At 36.0% G+C, this 20879-nt stretch overlaps 1 protein-coding gene and 1 long non-coding RNA gene across 7 annotated transcripts in view; one reads left to right on the top strand and one right to left on the bottom strand.

The window, feature by feature from the left end:
* Positions 1–20879, top strand: part of LOC141399392 (uncharacterized) — a 132375-nt gene that overhangs the window by 17797 nt on the left and 93699 nt on the right. The gene's annotated exons all lie outside the window — the stretch shown is intronic.
* The window catches only part of kirre (kin of irre), a 112617-nt gene that overhangs the window by 656 nt on the left and 91082 nt on the right, over positions 1–20879 (bottom strand). For 4 of the 6 annotated variants that reach the window (XM_073978057.1, XM_073978058.1, XM_073978060.1 and 1 more), the window contains 5 exons: positions 2008–2691; positions 1466–1946; positions 844–1398; positions 432–765; positions 71–372 (listed from right to left, as the gene is read on the bottom strand). In XM_073978057.1, coding sequence (XP_073834158.1) covers positions 71–372; positions 432–765; positions 844–1398; positions 1466–1946; positions 2008–2640 — 2305 coding nt within the window. In that variant the 5' untranslated portion in view covers positions 2641–2691. The remainder of the gene's footprint in view (positions 1–70; positions 373–431; positions 766–843; positions 1399–1465; positions 1947–2007; positions 2692–20879) is intronic. The other 2 variants (XM_073978061.1, XM_073978062.1) reach the window with 1 other exon arrangement.

The raw sequence follows: 20879 nt of genomic DNA, 5'->3' as shown, positions 1-20879 counted from the left end.
TACTTTACATTTTATAATTTATCTTGATTTGTCAAAAATTGTATTCCAACTGTTATTTTATTGAACTTACCTAAGAATCCATTATTTAGCTGTTGTTGTTGCTGCTGTTGTTGCATATCACTGCGATTTCTGGGCAAACTCATATTCCCCGTTGTGGTGGCTGGATTTGAGTAATGTGGCAAGGTGGCCGAACTAATGGTGGTCGAATTACTCTTGGACACTGAACCAACTGAGCTCTTATTATCATTAGGAGGGCTATAGTCCAAGGCATACTCGAAATAGGGATAGCCATTGGCTGTATCTTTGTAGTCTTGATTATTTTTGATATTCTTGATGTTGCGGCTATAACGATCACCAAAGTCCCCGGAAAATCTAAAAGGGAATACAAAACTTTAGCAATATTCTAACAACTGAAGTAACTAACGACTTACCTTTCATCTAATTTAACCGGTCCCGCCAAGGGTACACCCAAAGTGGCACCCTTCATTTGTACATCGGGCATTGGTGAATGCGTTAGATTAATGGCCAAACCATCAGAGCTGGATTCCGTATATTCAGCAGCTTCATAGGCTTTGGCACGCATCTCATTTTTGAGATCACTTAACTTATCTCCACCGCGAGAAGCTTCAGGTATGACATCAGCCGGCATGGGCTTCTTTTTGTTACGTTTCATATAAACAATCACTAGCATCACAACCATTAGGATAATGGCCACAGAGGACATGGAGCCCATGACCACCAAAAGGACGGGTACAGAACCAGCTGCTTTGGTATGAAAGAAAACCCAAAAATATATTGTTAGAACATCTGGAAAGTTGGAAACTTCAAAAGTGCTATACTTACGTTCGGGTATTAATGTGATTAACAACGAATCGCTGCCATATGAATTAACAACTGTACAGTTATATTTGCCAAAATGATTGGAACGACTTTCCTTAATAATCAAAGCCGCCCTAACACCCTCGGGCAAATGATGTTCCTCGAATATGTACAAATCTGGATCAGCTGTGGACATATTGATAATTTTTCCTTCGTAGGACCATAAGATCTTATCAGCCTTGGGTATGCTAAAGGCCAAACAATCAATTTTGGCACGATTGCCCACAGCTCCAAATTGAACTTTGTGGGAAGTGATGACAGGGGCCCGTTTTACATAAATAGTGGCCTCAGCTCCAATTTCGGGGAAGCCATCCACCACCGCTTTGCAGTAATAACGTCCAGCAGTTTCGCTAGAGACTTTCAAAGTAAGATTGGCTGACGTGCCCACAACACGTTCGGAATTTTCATTAATCCACTCAATTTCTGGTGGTGGATTACCATCGACATCACATTTCATGGTAACAGTGGCGCCCAAATCAGCCTCAACAGAGTTGGGTCTTTGGCGGAAAGCCGGACCATCTATAAGAAAAGCAAGATAATTTTTTTTATACCATGTCACAACCCAATTTCGTTCTTCAATACTTACAACTTATATCCAAGGTTTCACTTTCCTCACTTTTGCCCACAGCATTTACCACCTCACATTTGACAATGGCATCATGATATTGTCTGGAAACATTGTGTATAACCATGCGTGTGGTGTAGTCTCCGGTTACCAATTCATCATTGATGAACCAGCGATACGATTGTACGGGAGGATTGGCATCTGCTTGGCAGGAGAGTATTACTTCAGCACCTTCGGGTATGCGGCCACCAGCCAAAGCTCCTCCCACAACAGACACTGTAACCTTGGGAGCATATTTCACCTCCAACAGGATTTTTGCTGAGCGATAGGTACGATCAGCGGTATTTTGAGCTTGGCATGTAAATGTGGTGTTGTGATGTTCCTTTTTGGGTGTCAACTTCAAAATGGATTTGGCGGTGACACGTCGAGCATCGGCCAGGGGTTCCTTGACATCTTCAATGCCCTTGGTTAGGACATTACCTAAGCCATCAATCCAGGTAATCTATTGGAGAGAAATATAGATTTGTAAATGGATTTTTTTGTAAGTGGGAGAAAATACTTACCTCTGCAGCCGGTTTGCCACCCACTGAAACACATTCCAGTTCTATCTCACGATCCTCCGTGGCAATCAAGTGATCACCTTGAAGAATTTTTGGAGCCTCTGGTGGCACTAATATGGTAATTTTGGCAAACCGTGATCTAATGCCAGCCTCACCATTTGGACCCGGTCCCACCTGACACTGATAACGGGCATCATCGTCCAACATAACGGGGAAAATATCCAAAGAAAAATCACCCTCTTCATCACTGCCAACCATGGAGTAACGTTCAAAGCCGCTGAGATTACGATGTTGGCCCAAACCAAAATCATCTTTGGTCCATTGTAAGGCGCCCACCTTATCCATTACCCTACAGGGCAGTGTGACCCTGGAACCCACCACCGCTGTTTGATCTTGTGGTTCCATGGCAAAATGTTGACCCTCCGTTGGCGATTTCAAATTATCCTCATTGCTATAATGAATATTGGAATTCTTTTTCGTCTTGACCTTAGCCACAACATCCGTAACTTGAAGGCTCATAATAAGGAACATTATCAGTAGTTGACCATAGTGGAATGGAATGTTGCGTTGTTGACGACGGTTACCGGCCAGTGGTAGCCTGTGTTGAGGTGATGTTGTTCGTTCGTTAGATTGCATATTCTCGGTTGGTTTTTGGGATGTTATCGAAAAATGTCAGGATGTAAACGCCTGTAAGGAGAGAAAGAGGAATTAAAATTTAGTTATTGTAAGATGTAGGGGTAATGGTTCTTGTCTAGAATATGTCTACTTATTAGAATGTTTGAATCGCCATGTCCATATTTATATTTGGCAATTTTCTTTGCGGGAATTGTCAGTTTGATGGAGAAGGAGGTGAGGTATATGGTAACCCTTTGCCTCTCAACATCCTCTCTGACAATTGCCGCAAGGAATGTATGATTGTAACTCTTGTGCCAGACATTGAAAATATAACATGAAAATGTTTTAACTTTTAGGTTCTCCCTTCTTACCCATAAACTCAAATCATTTTCATGAAAATTTTCATAGTCTGGCAGAAGATTAAATATGGAACATGAAACGGAACACACATTGAAAAATAATTCAGTTAAAGAAAAATCGTTGAGTGTTGACCACCCTGTTATTCAGCTGTTAGTCTTAGTTAGTCCCGGTCATGGCACAATAATACAGGTACAACGGCAAAAACAGCTGGTTATCACACTAGTTGTCAAAATTCATTATTGCTATTAAAATCACATACAAAATGTAAACAAGCATATCACAATATAGTATATTATCTCGATTTATTTGACATATATTAGGTGTGTTCGTTTACTCGATGATTTGTACAAATTTGTACAACTCCAGTAACTTCTTGTAAACGACTATGGTCTTTTGCATTATACTGTAGAGTAAACGAACAACATCCAGTAACAATTTGTACAAATTTTGAGTAAACGAACACACATATCGTTAGAAAACGGCAACTTAAATCCTCAGGATTTGCTAAATCCAGCATAGTCTAAATGTACTGTAAGGTGGTGTAATAAGAGCAGGTGATTTCTCCTAAGCCATGGCCAAGTTGTCAAATTTATAGTAACGTATGAAAAGCGTTCAGACTATAGGATGATAAAGAACATTATTTTGATTTATTTGAAGTAAAATGTCAAACAAATGGAGCTACTATGCTTATGATTGGCGTAAAACGGCCTGGTAGTTGGTTTCAATCTGTCCACACGCAAAAAAAAATCGGCCTCTCTAACATATGTCCCAAACATATTTTGCAGCAAACATATATATGTTTGCAACAGTCCCAAACATAATATATGTTTGGGTGGAAACAAATATATGTTTGGGTGCAAACATATATATGTTTCGGTGCAAACATATATATGTTTGGGTGCAAAGATATTTATGTTTGGGTGAAAACAATTTTATGTTTGGGGGGAAACAATTTTATGTTTGGGTGGAAACAATTTTATGTTTGGGTGCAAACATTTTATATGTTTGGGTGCAAAAAAATACAAACCCAAAAGGCACAAAAAAAAAAACAAACACATGCACCAGTGAGCGCTTACTAAGAGCAAGGGAGCGTAAAATTCAATGTAAAACACTTTAAAATGTGTGCTCACTTGCTCTCAGTAAGAACTCACTGGCTATCTCCATAGTATACACACAAATGTTGAGGTTGTTTATTGGAAGGCAAAAGAACAACAAACACATAGGTACATACAAAATTCCAAAGAAATACATAACACAATTTAATAAAAGAAAAACTGATTGAAATAATTTGTAAATAGTCACACTTTTAAAAAGAAAAAATATATAGAAACGTAGTTGAATGCTTCTCCTTTGTTGTGAAATAAAACAAATTGTCCTCATAGTTGAAATCATCAGCGGGGAATCGGCATCTAGAATCAAATGATTATGTAATGTAATAAATAAATATGGATATGCCATATTTCAGATATACACAAGTATGTATGTAATTACCAATATTAAATGCGATTTCTTCCTTGTCCAATAAAATAATTCCATTCAACTTTCCGATTCAATTATAAAATGTATTGGGCATTTAATTTACTAAAAAGCACAATTTCTTTAAGAAAACACAAAACACTGATTTATTCACTCACTTTACCGTCTTGACTCTACAAAGGCATCTAAAACACTGAACAAAGAAATAAAATATAATTCATATCATTTCTTCTTTTCTTATTCTCCTCCTAAGTTGGTTAACAACAACAAAACAAGAAACACACGAGTTTGTCGCATACACGCCACCAAAGCCCCCTTCTTCGCTTCTACGTCTTCTATTATACAATACACACAACTCTTCATTATAAAACAGCAATCCACAGCCGCGAGAGCACTGTTATTACTCTCGTTGACAAACATCCTCTCTCCACCCATGAAAAAAATGTTCTAACATAAAAAATATGTTGGTACCCAAACATATCAAATTGGGATATGTTACATAATGTTGCAAACACATATTTGTTTGGACCCAAACATATTATGTTTGGATCCAAACATTAATTTGTTTGCAACCGGTCCCAAACATATATTTGTTTGGATCCAAACATATTTCTAACATAAATTTTTCTGCGTGCAGATTTGTGCTATTCTGAATCAATTGTATGAAAACGTAAAAAAACATTTGTCAGCTTGAATTATTGGTCAAAATGGAGCTGTTGTTGTGCTAGTCACATGACCTGTAAATATGTCTCGATTGAGAGTGAATTACCCTGTTATTCACATCTTGCGTAGATCAGCTGATTAGCACAAGTATTTTAAAGAATTCTTAAATCTAATTTGCACTAGTACTTAAAATAGAACGTTTATATATAATCGGATTTAGCAAACCCACTGGGTCTCAAATGTCAATTCCTTTGCGTATACGTCAAATAAATCCTCATTAAGAAGGTTAACCCTGCATAAGGCTATAATATAAACATAGCCTTATATAAATGCGCTCTTATTGTAGGACCACATCCAGAACAACTGATCTTCAGAGTAGTTATAGCATATGGAATATCTGTATTTGACAGGTCATATTAACTCCAACCAATGTTATCTATGTATATGTATAAATAAATGCACCTACCGAACGAAATCTTCTACATGTAGATGCTCTGTAAAAAGTTGTCTGTAGACAGCAAACCTGTAAAATACCTTATAAAGGTCTATGGAAGGCCCGTACAACCTTATCTTCTTGTAGTTGTTCTTTTGTAGATACAAATCTACTTTTCTCTTTTTCAATTTTAAACGAACTTTTCGTCATGGCCTTGACACCATAACCTTTATTCTTTGCTCAAATCATTGCTAACCTAAACAAATATGAACATCTGTAGAGGCAGCCTCATTAGTTCAAAAAATGTGTTTCTTTGGTTCCTTAAAAGTCATCTTTAGAAATCCATGCAAACTGACAAAGATTATGAAATTTATTTTTCTAAGAGCACAAAGAAACTTGTGTAGGTTGCAGACTTCACAAACCCAAACAAATATTCGTATATTGAATAAGGTAAGTGTTTATCATGCATACCTATGTACATTCACTTATGTATAGAAATACGTACATACGATTTATGTACATATATACGAGCACTCACACTCTACTGGGACCCCCAACTTTTACCATTCAAAGATTTTCAAGGTCGTCGAAGAATACTTGCTTTACTCGTGTCGTTGATTGTAAACGGGTTGTTTTTCCCGTTGCCCACATATCCGTAATAACAACAACAACGAATGGCAGGGGTCAAGTTTATTTGAATTCATATTTGTGTTTCTTACGAAGTTGATTTTATTGTTGCTGTTATTAGAGAGAAGCTTTTCAACAGCTTATTCACACATAACCTCTACCTTCCTGTGATCCTTCTTACCTTTCGTTTGAAACTGTTTGACTGGATTTTAAAATCTTTTTTTGTGTGGAGAGGTAACAAAGGAACAATAACAATAACAAAATTTGCATATTGAGAGTAGTTCAAGCACCTTCTCCTCTCCTCCATTAAGCCACTCATACAGATCCTAGTTGAATGAAAGTTAACCCACCCATCAAACCAACAAATCAAATGCTTTTGATATGAATTTCCTAGAATTTCTAGGTGGGATAAAAGGCCAAAAGCCAAACCACTCAATGAGTAGTACAGAGAGTATTGTGTAGATGTGGGCAGAGGCAGCATGTACGAGTCCTTAAACAAATGAATAAATTAAAAACGAAAAAACAAAAAACACGGAACAGACTGAACCTAACCCTTGTTAAAATTTTACGTTTTGTTTAAAAGGTCGTTTTTGTTATGCCCACGCTTTGACTTTTTCCCCAAAACAACCAGCAAATTGAAGTGAAATAAATGTCTGATGTGGGTGGGTGGTAGGGTACAACTGGAGGAATGGTTACGTGAGGGCAGTTTGAAATATTCACAAAAATCCTAATTAGAGAAAAATACCGGCTGACATACTGACTGGTTGTTGTTTGCTTTGGGAGTATAGGAAAAACAAATACACAATGTACACAAAGTGTAATGTGTGTGTATGCGTGTGTGCTTTATTTGTACACATGAGTGTAAAGCATCATTTAAAGGACCTCACTTCTGTCATAAGTTATGCGATAAATTTTGCACAAAAAAATTCCATAACAAAGGCAAATTTTTCATTGTTTACATACATACATACATACTTATGTGAATGTGCGTGTGTATGTGTGTACGCTTCACATGGGTGTGTTGTATGCTTGAAGGTTGAGGTAGAAAAAGGCTACTGACTTTTTTCGAAGTAATAACTAAAGAATGTAGGGTATGTAACAATGGGCGCGTTTAATGTTGGCAACAGTTGGGTAAGTCACCGTCATTCATTGTCGAATTGATGTCGCCGCTGGCGTGTGTGTGTACCAGCCAGTTGGGTCATATTCTACTGTCTCGCTAATGTGTTAATGGCTTCTATATAAACTTTACATTGCTCGTAATAGCATTTTCGAGAAGTGGAAGATGAACAGTGAACAAGAAAAAAAATATAGAACTCAACACGCATTCAGACAATTACTTAACAAACTCATGACACGCATTTTGAGCTCAAATGTTTTTGTTGTTTTGTTTTCACGAGGTTGGTGCAAATAATTCAGAGGAACCATGATAGCGTATAAGTAATATTGATATGAAATCATCATGTTGTATGATTAATGAAATGCTATTTGGAACGTATACGCCTCAGGACCTTTATTTAAAAATTTCTAGGCTAGGTAATGGAAAGCAATAAACATTTTTTTGGACTTTCCGATTTTGGTCTAAAATGCAATTTTTCGCTCTGGCGAAATGAGCACAACATTTGCACATCGTCCTTTTTTTTCCAAGCGTACATTAAGTTCCAAGAAGGTCTACATCTATCTTAGGGTATCTCCAACACAGAAGTTCCAAACGTTATGTGCAGTTTGATGATGATTTTAATTTTTTTTTTGGCGACATATTTTTTTCGTGGACAAGTTCATATCTTCTGACTTAGTGGTCCAAAAACCTTTACAAAAATCCTGATGCGACCAACAAAATGGTTCATGGGCGCGATAAGGCTTAAGTTCGAAGAAATATTATATCGGATAACTTCTTCCAGTACCACTCGTACAAAAGTTTTAAAATTTTTTTTGGACTATTAGGAGATTGTTTCGAAATATTAAACGAAGGTAGTCCTTGTGATTGTGATTACCACGAGATATTTTTTTGTCGTTGGCAATTCTATGCTTCCTGACATACTGACCCTGACATACTGACTTTGTGCAACCAAAATGGATGGTTGACACGGTAAGTATCGAAAGGAATGATTCCCACAACAAGAAAGAAAGTATAAGTCAGATGTGCCGACAGAGATATACCCTCAGCCTGGATCAAAAGAAAAGAAACCAACACAATACTTCTGACTTCTATAGGCCAATTTCACAGGAAATATGGATATGCCAAGAAAAACTTGAGCCGCCTTAACTAGGGTTGCATACCCAACATGCTCACAAAAAAAAAAAAAAAAAAAAAATTAAAACGATCCCAGACGAGTCTTCAAACTACACTCTTTCTAAACTTTTTGTATATGTAGTTAATATTCGGACATAATTCGCGACTGTAGAGGGTTATATCACGTACTACCCAGTTTAGGAGGTCCTGGCAGGGTTTTTTTTTAAAGATTTTGGGTAATTATCACAGGAAGCACGGACTTGTCCCCCCAAAAAAAATTATGCCTTCTTAACAGGGTCCGCAAGAAGAACTTTTCGAAAAAAAATGAAAAGGTCCGAGACGAGCTGTTAAAATGCAGTGTTCCCAAATTTTGTGTTTGAGGTACCCGAAGGAAGGGGCCGATATAGTCCATTTTTAAGTGATACATGAATAGATGGAATAATCCGATGTGCAAAGTTTGTACCAATTAGGGACTCCCAGCGAGAGTTATCTTGTGGATTTGCCATTTTAGTTGTCCAAAAGTTCAGTACTGTCGTAAAGGGAGCCGCAAGGACAAGCAAGAAAATTTCACAACGATCCAAGAGGTGCTCCAAACCTTCACATTTTCTGAATTTTGTGTGGGAAGTACCCGAAGCAGTGGACCGATGTAGTCTATATTCGAACACGATCAGTGCCTGGAAGTAATATTATCATATACAAAGTTATGACCAATTCGAGAGTTATCGTGCACACAATTTTAGCGACAAATTTTGAACTTTTGTGGGGGGAGATACCCGAAGGAGTGGACCGATATGACCTATCTTCAAACTTAAACTAAGCTTGGATAAAATATTAGGAAAGCCAAATTTGTACCAACTCGGTTAATCTGTTCGAGAGTTATCGTGCGTTCCAGCCTATATCGACTCCAAATTGTCTGAAATGTATTTCGTCCAAACGTACTAGACCCCAAGTACCAACCATTATTTCAATGAGGCACATTTTGCCCGTATGAAAGTGTATATACCCTCGTTAGCATAAATGCTGAAGGTATAATTACATCCACTTCTAAACTGGACTATGTCGATCCATTCCTTCGCAAAAGTTCAGCAAATAGGTGTTCTATTCATAGAAGAAAGGAGTTCCTCTATCGATAGAACACCTTTAGTAGGTATTTTGTATATTCATAGAAGATGCTTAGGAGTTCTTCTATATATAGAGGGGTTTAGGAAGACTTTTTACAACAGAATACCTTCAGGTGGTATTCTATCTATAGAACCCATTTTGTCGGCAAGCTCACACTTTCCAAAAAAAAAAGGTCAAACAATTCTAAAAGGAACATAAATACACAATTTTTGGGCAAATAATTTCGGTTGTGTAGCTAATATTCGATCTATCAAAAGTAGATGAAAGTTTCAATTCATATAGGCGGAGGGTATATCTCAAAGCCGACAGATACACTTTTACTTCTTTTTTAATGTCGCACTATTTTTTCCTGATCAATTTGCTAATTTCTATATGGGTTTCGATACTAATCATATTGAAACTAATGCTCTGTCCCAGAACCTGGTAGAAGCTACTATGTTTGAACTTCTTGACAAATTTATAAAGGGATACATTTTCAAAATTTGACATATTTATAAAGGACATTTTTCAAAATTCGAAAAAAAGTAGACCCTTGCCTGTACCGTTCAAAAGTTACAGAATTTTGACCACAAAAAGCGATTCTGAACCACCGTGCGTCGGCCAACAATGTGCCAAAAACAAAGTTCGCCTGGTCGTATAAGTTATTTTAATAAAAAAAAATACCATAGGGCGTATGAAGAATAACAGTGATTCATACGTAACATAGTTGAAAACAAAGAAAGCATCCTTTTAGGATTAGTTCCCAGTACTAAAATTTCACTTAACTCAAACTGCCTTAACCACACTCCTATTTCTTGCAAGCCAGTAAGTACCATATTCAATTTAACATTAGTACATTTAAGTATGTAAAAAACGCAAATAAAAATAAAAATTTTCGCCAACAACTCATACAATAATTCACAAGAGACTCACCGAAAAAAAAAAAAAACAATACACGACAACTACACACACACAACAAGGGGGAAAATAATAAAAGAATTTACCAACCAACTAAAAAAAACTAACACGAAACGGAAAAACACACAACGAAAACGTTAAAAGCCCATAATGTACGCATACAATGAGTAATTCTAATGAATCGCCAAAACGAATTGTATTTTTTTTCGGTGAACACGCACATACAGAAAATACTCAGCAACAACAAAAAAACAAACAAGCGTTTAAATACTATGTGTATGTGGCCCAGAAGTTACGTGGGCTTGTTTTGTTTTCTATTTTATATGGGGCAAGGGTACTGGGGTGTAATGTAGCCAAAATGTGAAGGGGTCAACCACTAACTACCCACACACACACGCACACAGTCATTGGTACACAGTAGTTACTTGTTTTCCTTGTTGCGCTGTCGCATACACTTGACTCTGTAGGACATTTAAGGACGACATGTAGTGGCTGTATATCCTTGTATGGCCGAGAGTCTACAAGAGTGAGTGGTTTTAACAGTACTAGACCATAGTATGTAGCAGTAGTAGTAGTGGCAGTGGCCATCAGCGACAAACTAACCAAAAAATGCAAAAAAAAAAACTCTCTATCTCCTTCTCTCTACGATGGTACTCAAAATCCACACATACATTCATTAATACATACAAATGTATATATGTATGTACCGTACAATAAACATAAGTCATTTGGCACTAACCTTACTTGGCTTTGGGCTGAATTATTATTTTGAAAGAGGTCTCTTGCAAGTTGTGTCTAGCCAAAGCAACCAACACTGACCATCAGCCAACAGCCAACATTGTGGGGCGGTCGCACTTCCCCTTCTCCTTCTTCCTTTAATTCGCTTGAAACGCGGTTTTATATAGTCTTTTTTTTTCGTATATTTTAAAAAGAATGATCTTCAAAATAGTTAAAATAAATGTAAACGGAACAACAGCATACGCAAACAGAGTAAAAATACTAGGATAACCAACAATTGCATCCAAACATGAGTGTACCAAACAAAGTTGAGGTTTATGTTTTTTCGTTACTGCTGTTTTTGCTGTTCGGTAAGCCATGGATGGCCCGGTTTGTCTGTCGTTAAACTCACACCCAAATACATATAAAGTCATGTCATATACTATGTCCATGTGTGTACGTGCATTGCTGAATTGACCACACACATGTACATTTATTGGTTTCCTTTCAATGTTGTATGATGGCGAGAAACCATACAACTTGCCGTGTTGTATGGCATATGGCCAAGGATCAGACAGCGAAAATGTTCACCTTCCCCCTCCACTTGCTCCCTTGCTGTTTACTGCAAATAATGTTTATGAGTTTGCAAGATAGAGATTGAAAAATATATATATTAAGAAATTCGTTGAAAATGGGAAATCATAAAATAGACAAATAAGAAATATTGAAAAAGTTTTTTGGGGGTTTCTTTAGAAGTTGTTGGTCTTTAATGGAGTCAATTAATTCGTGGGATTTGTTGTAGAGAATTAAAGTTGAATTTGAAGAAAAAGTTTCATGTGGGGACAAAAAATAAGAACAAAAATTATATTTTAGATCAATTATATGGACCCATTTTTTATTACCAACGTCGAAAGTGGCATTGAACCTAGTGCTACACCATTTATAGAGAAGTTTTTTCATAAACGAAACATTAAAAATAGAAATTGTTGCACACTACAAGAACTCGAAATGGACACTTCTGTGAGGAGATGGAATAATACTGGGTGTATTAAAGAAATGGAAATTCTAAGGACACAATGATTTCGTATTTTAACGTAGTTTAACGTAGGAGATGTAAGATACCAAGTAAGAACCTGACTGGCTTTAACATGGGTTAACTTTTTCATCTCATGTGGTTACTGACCTGCCCCGGCAACCCAGTTCGAAATTTTCTCGGCCTTCTTTATTCTTTTATTTTTATTATGTTAGAAATGAAGCAGGAAAGCAAAGCAAGCAGGCGAGGCTGCTTATGTACTCAGGCCTTAACAAATATAATTTTTACAAGTGTTTAGAAAAACATATAACCTGTGATATTTAAGTTATTTTATACGATTTTAATGCAGAAATTGGAAAGGAGCCAACCGTTCGAAAATTCAGTCTCCACAGTGAAACATCTGACAACGGGATATGTATTTAGGGGGTTTTCAGAATTTTGTGACCGTATTTGGACGTATTACGATATGCAAAATTTCGACCAAATCGGATAACCAATTCGTATATTATGGTGCTCATCATTATTTTAGTTGGTTGCCTCAGGAAGCATGGACATGGCCTCAAAAAAAAAAAAAAAAAAAAAAAAAATCGTCGCAACATGGATCGTACGTACGCGAAAAAAATTCAAAACGATCCGAGACATGTTCTTAAACTGTACCTTGTGACAAATATTGAAATTTTGTGTGATCTATGTCTGCAAGAAATATTGTGCAAATAATTGCAAAATTTTGAACCAAGGCAGTATCCTTTTCGAAAGTTGTCGTGGTCAATAGCCACTACACAAGGTGACCGTAACGGTTTTTTATATTTTTCGGCCTTTTTTCCCTGGAATTATGGACATGCCTATGAAAAAACTTGTGCCATCATAAAAGAAAATTTGAAAAAAGTAAAAGTCGTTAAGTTCGGCCGGGCAGAAACTCCACCATAAAAACATTCTTAACTAAAATTGAATGATTAGTTTCCTTTCCTGTCTTTAATTTTAGGTGTAAAAATTTTTAGACCACAGATAGTCTAAATGCCTAAATACCCTAAAGCAATCACACGGCAGCAGCTTCTTACGTACCGTAGTAACCATAGCCATAGTGCTTCGGTCAGCGGCTGCCAACCCAGTATCAAACCTATCCTTCTACGTAGGTTTCTTGCTGCTACAACAACAAATGCTAGTCTAAATCCCTTAATATATCGAAAATACGGAGGTACCGTTATAGGAGGGCTATACTAAATCATGGACCTATGTTGACGATTTTTGGTGGACAACTTTCGTGACCATTGACCTGTCAAATTACAGCTACTTCGATTCAAAATTATAGCTAAAACCCCCAAAATAACAAAAAAACGGAGGTATTATTATATGGGGGCTATACCAAGATGTCGACGATTTTGGGTGGAGAACTTTCTGGACGACTGAGAACCTCACCTGTCAAATTACAGCTAGTTCCGTTAAAAATTGCATCTAAAATCCTCAAAATACAGAAAATCGGGAGGTATCGTTATTTGGGGGCTATATCAGAACATGGATCTATAAGTTTTATGGTCACTCGGAACCATAAATGTCAAATTATAGCTAATTCGGTCTGAAAATGTGACTAAACACAATAAAATACCTGAAATCGGGTGGTACCGTTATATGGGGGGTATACCAAAACGTGGACCGATATAGCACATCATTGAACTTGACTTGCCTGCAAACAAATTTCGCATCTTCCCAAAATTTCAGCGTGAAACTTCCATGAACTACGAGGTAGCTGTCAGTGTAGGATCAGTTAAATGAATAAAGGAGACTGTGGGCAAGGGCCTCTGGGAGTGTGTGTGTGTAAAACTACAACCAGAGCACTAAAAAAACAAAACTTTACATCCACACCGAAAACAACAACAAACCAAGACCCAAAAAAAACAACAAACCAATGTGACTAAACACAATAAAATACCTGAAATCGGGCGGTTCCATTACATGGGGAGTATACCAAAACGTGGACCGATATAGCCCATCATCGAACTTGACTTGTCTGCAAACAAATTACGCATCTTGCCAAAATTTCAGCGTCATATCTCAATTTTTATGGATGCTACAGTTATTACAGCAGACGGACGTGCATAGATCGACTCAGAATTTTACCCTGATCAAGAATATGTTACAAACGGAAAAACAAACTTAATATACCCTCCATACTATGGATGGGGGCTATAAAAATTGAAGCGATTCAAGAGCTGCAATTTTTAGAAAAATTTTAAAATTTTGTGTCGGATGTACCCGAAAGACTGTATGTACTGATATAATTCATGTTCGAACGTGATCTATGTCTGGTAGAAATATTACGATGATCAAAGTATAGATGGACTCGGTTACTCCCTTCGAAAATTATCGTGCGTACCATTTTAGCGAAATATTTTGAACTTTTGTGTAGGATTTCCGGAAGAAATTGACCGAACTTGATCTAAGTTTGGACAAAATATTACGAGAGTGAAATTTTGAACCAAATCGTTTGATCCGTTCGAGAGTTATCGTGCGTTCCAAGCAGACGGACGGACAGGTAAAAATCGACTCTTAATTGTCTAAAACGGATTTCATCTGAACATATATGGAGTCTAAAACCATTATTTGGATATGGCACATTTTTAGCGTATCAAAATCGATATACCCTCATTAGCCTAAAAACTGAGGGTATAAAAAGAGAGGGTATAAAGAGAGAGAGAGTTAATGTGGGAGTTTGAAAAAAATCAAGATAAACAGCAGCCACTACGAAAAATTTACCAAAGAGAGAAAGGTAAAACGATGACTTTGGTAGAGACCAACAAGACAATTTGTTAACTGATATATATAGTGTGCTCAGGATGTGGAAAAATCATTTTTTCCAAATTGTTGGTATCCAATACTAGAGAGACTACAAAGGCACCACAGATCTAATCACAGAATATGGTATTGGGTGAGGTAAAGACAACAATAAACCGGCTGAAGAATAATACGAACGTAGGAGTTGATAGTTTACTATCCTAGCTGTTCAAGATCGCAGTCGACAAGCGCCATCTGGTTTTTTTATATTTACCACAAATGTTTTTAGAGCTGTTTAAATTGAACGCACAACATCTTCTCTATGAAATTATAACGAAAAACCATCAATAAGATATTTATATTCTTCAATCACAACGACAATCTGTATGAAAATTGGAAAATATGGACCTAAAACCTATATCAAAAACAAGTGCTGCTAAGAACATATAACAGTTATGGTTACAGATTTCTTTTATTCAGAGACTCATAATGAAATTTCATTTGGAACATTTCTCTCTTTAGCAATATTCCAAAAAAGTAAAGGATTTTGCTAGATTTTGATCCAGTATGGAATTATGTAAAATTAACAGTTCAAAATTAAAACATATAATTTCATCCTAATGTATATAAATTTGTAATCTAATTTTTTTAAGGAAATAGTGTACATAGATTTATGGTTTATTTTGAAACTCATAGTGAAATTTTGTGTAGAATTTTTCATCCTTTGACACTTTTCATCTATAACCAAGTTTTATATTACTTCCATGTATCAACTAGAAAAAAGAAGGCAAAAATTTTCATCAAAAAAATTGGGAAATATTTCCATGTTTTTTCAACAAAATTGATACTGATATTTTCATGCTATAGAATGTAAATAGACATTTCATTTCTTTGGTGACCTATGGTGAAATTTGACGACGAATACTTTTGTCTCTGACATCATCTCTCTAAAATTATGTTTTGTTGGACAATTTTGAATAAACTCAGATGAAGTCCGACTTTAACCCTAAAACGTGTTTTTCATTTTTAGAGATTCCTGGCGATTAGACAAGAGTTACAGATCTGGTGTATTCAGAGACCTATAGTAAAATTTGATGGCGAACAATTTTGTGGAACATTCGGATTTGATACGATCACATTTTTAATGAGTTTTTGAAAGATTTTCGAAAAAAGGACAAAAAAGACCCCTTTGATGAACCGCATGAGGGTTAAAATTTTTAACAAAAATATTTCCCACACCCTCCTAAGTGAAGTTGCCAAAGACACTATATACCTTAAAGGCAAGGATTCCAAGATATCTAAACTCGAATATTTCGAAAAATTTTAAAATGGGCGGAACTTGCCCCTCCTATTTTGGTTACTTTCCGACGTAAACTTTAAAAACGCCGATACACGTGTCTCATATTTTTAGCTCTACTTTCATAATCTACTCGATTTTTGTTAAGCTTATATTACTTTGTATGCACCCTTGAAACGTAGGTGAAACAATTTCACTGCAACTTTTTCGCCATTACTTATTTATTCATAACCAACACATTTAAAACCATTTGCTCATTTTCTCATACCTGAGATTTTTCGCTCACCCTGCTTTACTCTTTTTAACTCTTTTACATATTTCACATTATTGCAAGTCATCTAAATTACAAAATACGCGAAGTTATTTATTTATACAATATACATGAGAGCAAAGGAGTATGAGTAACTCATACACATACGCCAAGAGTGTTCAGCATATGAAAGTAAAATGAAAATAGTTTTTGAGGATTATGCATGAATTTTTCTATGTACAACTCGTTTTGGTTTATTGTCTAACTGGACACAAACAACAAATGAAAATGCAATGAGCAAAAGTTATGAAGCCATAAATACACAACAGACTCATGCCTAGCGGTAGTTGTTTTTTTTTTTTTTTTTTGTGAAACATACAAACTATCCGAACATCATCATCTTCCATTCATTCTAAGCTCTGGCAGCAGCAACAGCATGTAGAAAACCACCGTTAACAAGAGTATTTCATGAGTATTCAATTTACTTTCAACACCTTCAACTCATAAACAGGTAACAAGCTAGCGAAACTTCCATGAACTACGAGGTAGCTGTCAGTGTAGGATCTGTTAAATGAATAAAGGAGACTGTGGGCAAGGGTGTTTGGGAGTGTGTGTGTAAAACTACAACCAGAGAGCAATAAAAAAAAACAGAAATTCTAAAACAAAACTTTACATCCACACCGAAAAAACAACAAACCTAGAGGAACAAGTAAAAAAAGCAGAAAACACAACAAGCGTTGTTGAGCAAATTTTGGCACAGGCGACAGCCAAATACGCTATTTTTTTACATATTTTGTTTGTTTGATAGATCTTTTAATATGATGATCGACTGACTCATTAATCGATTATCAACGACCAGCAGTCGCTTAATTTGTATCCTTAATATACAGCGAAATCGGAATTGATGTGCATACTTTTAGGAGCAATATATTAATAAACTAGCATTAAACAATAAAGTCTATTATTTAACGCCATCTGTACTTCAAATTCAAGAATATTATGGTGTGACTCATGTGATAAACATATAAAGGCGTGCATACTTTTGGGAGGAATAGTTAAATATCAACAAATTTGAAAACACTTATTACTAAGAAATCGATTTTGCATATTTTGGGTAAATCAAGACATGAACCCATATTACTTAATTTTCAAAACAAAAGTCCTGTATACATTGTTTATTTACCCGCTTCCCATCACCAGAAACCACTGATTTCCTCAGTGATGCTGTTATTCTTTTGCAAAAATCATCTCTGCCTACAACCTCTGCTGTAGGGTCATCAAAATATATGTTTTGAACCGCAACAACATTGTGGCAAACATGGATGCATCATCAAACATAGTTACTCGAAAATATGTATGAGTATGTCTTTAGTTGATGGTGAGTGAGTTTGTTCACTGTTTTTTAGTTTGTTTCAAAATGTTTGTTGTTGTTGATGACGCCCATAATTTATTATAACAAAAATACCAACGACTATGACTTTACTTTGCTGACTGGCGTCGTCACAGACACACAGTTTGCAGTTGTCTGTGGCCAAGTATTTGACTGGGTGAGAGTATGTGTGTGTGTGCGGTTGTCTAATAGTATTATGTCTGTTAGTGTGTGTGTGTGAGTGCTCGGGCGTATTATATGTTTGTAAAATTGTTACAATTGTTTACACTTTGTTTGCACAGCTTAAATAGAATTTTGAGAAAATCCACACTTGCCACGCTAAATCTTTTTGTGTTACAGTCGTCGTCGTCGTCGACGACTACTCACTGTTGTCCTTGTCAGCGGCGACAGCAGCATCATCACCATCACCATCGTCGTCTCTGCTGCTTTTTGCTTTTCTAACGTTTTTTTTCATCTTCTTCTACATTTAGTCAAGGTGGTATCTTGCTCGAAAAGCACACAATTTAATAAATATAAGTGTGCGCCGTGGCGGTAGCTTTGCTTGTGTTTGTGGCTTTGCCTTCAAATAAAAAACCATACTACAAGTGTTCAACGATTGTTTTCCTGCAAAGTGTAGGTGTTCGTGTGTGCCTTGTTTGTTTCTTGCTTTTAAAGGAATGTAAGTGAAAAGTAGGATATGGTTGAGGATATAAAGAAGCTTCCGTTTGTCAATTTTTCCAAACATATGTTTTAATTTATGGCTTTCCTTTTGCCTTCAAACAAATACTGACAGATAACAACAGCTATGAACGAACGACAACAGCTTGGATAGTAAAGACAATAACAATAGCAACAACAGCAATGACAATGCCAGGATGATAATATTTGTTCTTATTTGTCAATGCCATCATGGCGTGTATTGAACGTTTAGCAAGAAGGTCGATCTTTTTGTGGAGCAAGTTACTTTGAAGTAATACCCACAATTTGTAAACATTTATTTTTTGAAATATTTACACCTAATGATATATGAAGGAAGTGATGAGAGGGCTGGGGGAGTTAGAACAGTTTTATATGGTGTTTGATGAAGTTTAATTGATATTTAAGTAAAATTAAAGATCCTGCTTGGCATGAAAAATAAAAGTATATCTTTGTAAGTGGGAGAGGAGCATGGGTGAGTGGCCCTATATTTTGGCATATTTCGGGGCCCATATCTCTGGAAGCATTGGCTTCCACTAGAAAATATATTATAGTAGTCAAGATCACAACTGCTACCGTTTTTAAAATTTCAACATTATCCGAGAAGTGGTCTTATTCAGTATTTAAACGTAAAAGTGTTGAACAAAGGTGAAAATTGATATAATTTTGTGATCTAATTTTCGTGCCACACAGCCAGTTTAGTTGCTTACCGTTGGATGTTTTATAGCTTTTTGATGAAAATTTTTGAAAAATATTTTTTAGAACTTTTTTTTGTTTTGCCTTATTAAGGCGAAGGTCATTTTTAGAGTGATATTTGAATTAATTCTCTTTCGAGTTGAGCTATTTAGACCTAATAGGTACATTGAAAAATTAGGAATCCACCGAAGTCCCACACATTCAACCACTATGCTACGTTTCACGGGTGGTTAGACCGATCATCAGGCATATTGAATGGTGTTTTTTAGTGGGTGGACGAAGGCTAAGCTTGGAGACTAGCATTTATATCACAAATCATTCGAAATTTGTATATTCGAATTATTTATTTATTTTAATGTTAGTCATTTAATTCCAAACCTTTCCTATAGTCCGACTTGGCTGGTAACCCTATTTTTCAATGCTTTATTACAAATACTAAGGCAGTTTTTTCCACCTTTATTTTATTTGTTCTTCTGTATCAGAAGATTTTGATCATAAATATTTGTCATCGGAATCTTTGACAAGTTGATGGTGGCTTAGAACGCTAAGACGCCTGCAACCGTGTCACTTGGTTGTTGGGGTCCCAGGTTCGAATCCCAGCCTGGCTCATGCTGAAATCATTTTTTTTTTGTTTTGCCTTATTAAGGCGAAGGTCATTTTTAGAGTGAGATTTTTTTAGAGATTTTTTTAGAACTTTTGGGTCATTATCCCAGTAAATAAATGTACGAATACGGCCCATCTTTGAACTTAAACAAAGTTTGGACCAAATTTTAAGAAAGTCTCTCACTTAAGTACTAGCTTTTTATGTGTACAATGATCCCACAAAAACATATGAAGATTGGATCATCCGTTTTCGAGTTACAGTGGGCACAGCATTAAAAAATGCCATGTCTAGAAACACGTATTTAAAACTTCGATATTACACACAAATCACTATGAATTTTTACTCATATGTCAGCTAATTTTTGTGCGACCAACTAGAAATATTATTTCAACATATTCTTTTCTACCTGTTTTAAAAAGAGCCAATAAAACATTTTTCGATTTTTTAAAATTTGTAAGTGGCTAACCCCTTAAAGAAATCTACGTGGTTTTTGTTCTCGATTGGTTCTGGAAATCTTTAAAAAAACACGTTAAACAAATCCATGTGGTTGTTGTCTTTGGTTGCTCCGAGAAATAGTTAAAAGTCGACGTTAAACAAATCTTTGCTTGCTACTAAAATTCTTAGAAGAATTCACTGGGATGTTGTCTTTGCTTGTCCACACCGAAAAAAACAACAAAACTAAAGGAACAAGTAAAAAATGCAGAAAACACAACAAGCGTTGATAAGCAAATTTTGGAACAGGCGACAACCAAATACGCAATTTTTTTGATAGATCTTTTGTTTGTTTGATAGATCTTTGAATATGATGATCAACAGACTCACTAATCGATTATCAAGGACCAGCAGTCTCTTAATTTTTATTCTTAATATACAGCGAAAGCGGAAAGTATGCACATCAATTACTTTTAGGAGCAACATATTAATAAATTAGCATGAACAATACATTCTATTATTTAATGCCATCTGTACTTCAAATTCAAGAATATTATTGTGTGAGTCCTGTGATAAACATATAAAGTCT

The sequence above is a fragment of the Musca autumnalis genome, unplaced genomic scaffold, assembly GCF_047663935.1.
Source record: "Musca autumnalis isolate F117 unplaced genomic scaffold, ASM4766393v1 scaffold_3, whole genome shotgun sequence".
NCBI classification, from domain to species: Eukaryota; Metazoa; Arthropoda; class Insecta; order Diptera; family Muscidae; genus Musca; species Musca autumnalis.
The sequence above is the reverse complement of the archived record's forward strand: the minus strand, read 5'-3'. Positions and strand labels throughout refer to the sequence as shown.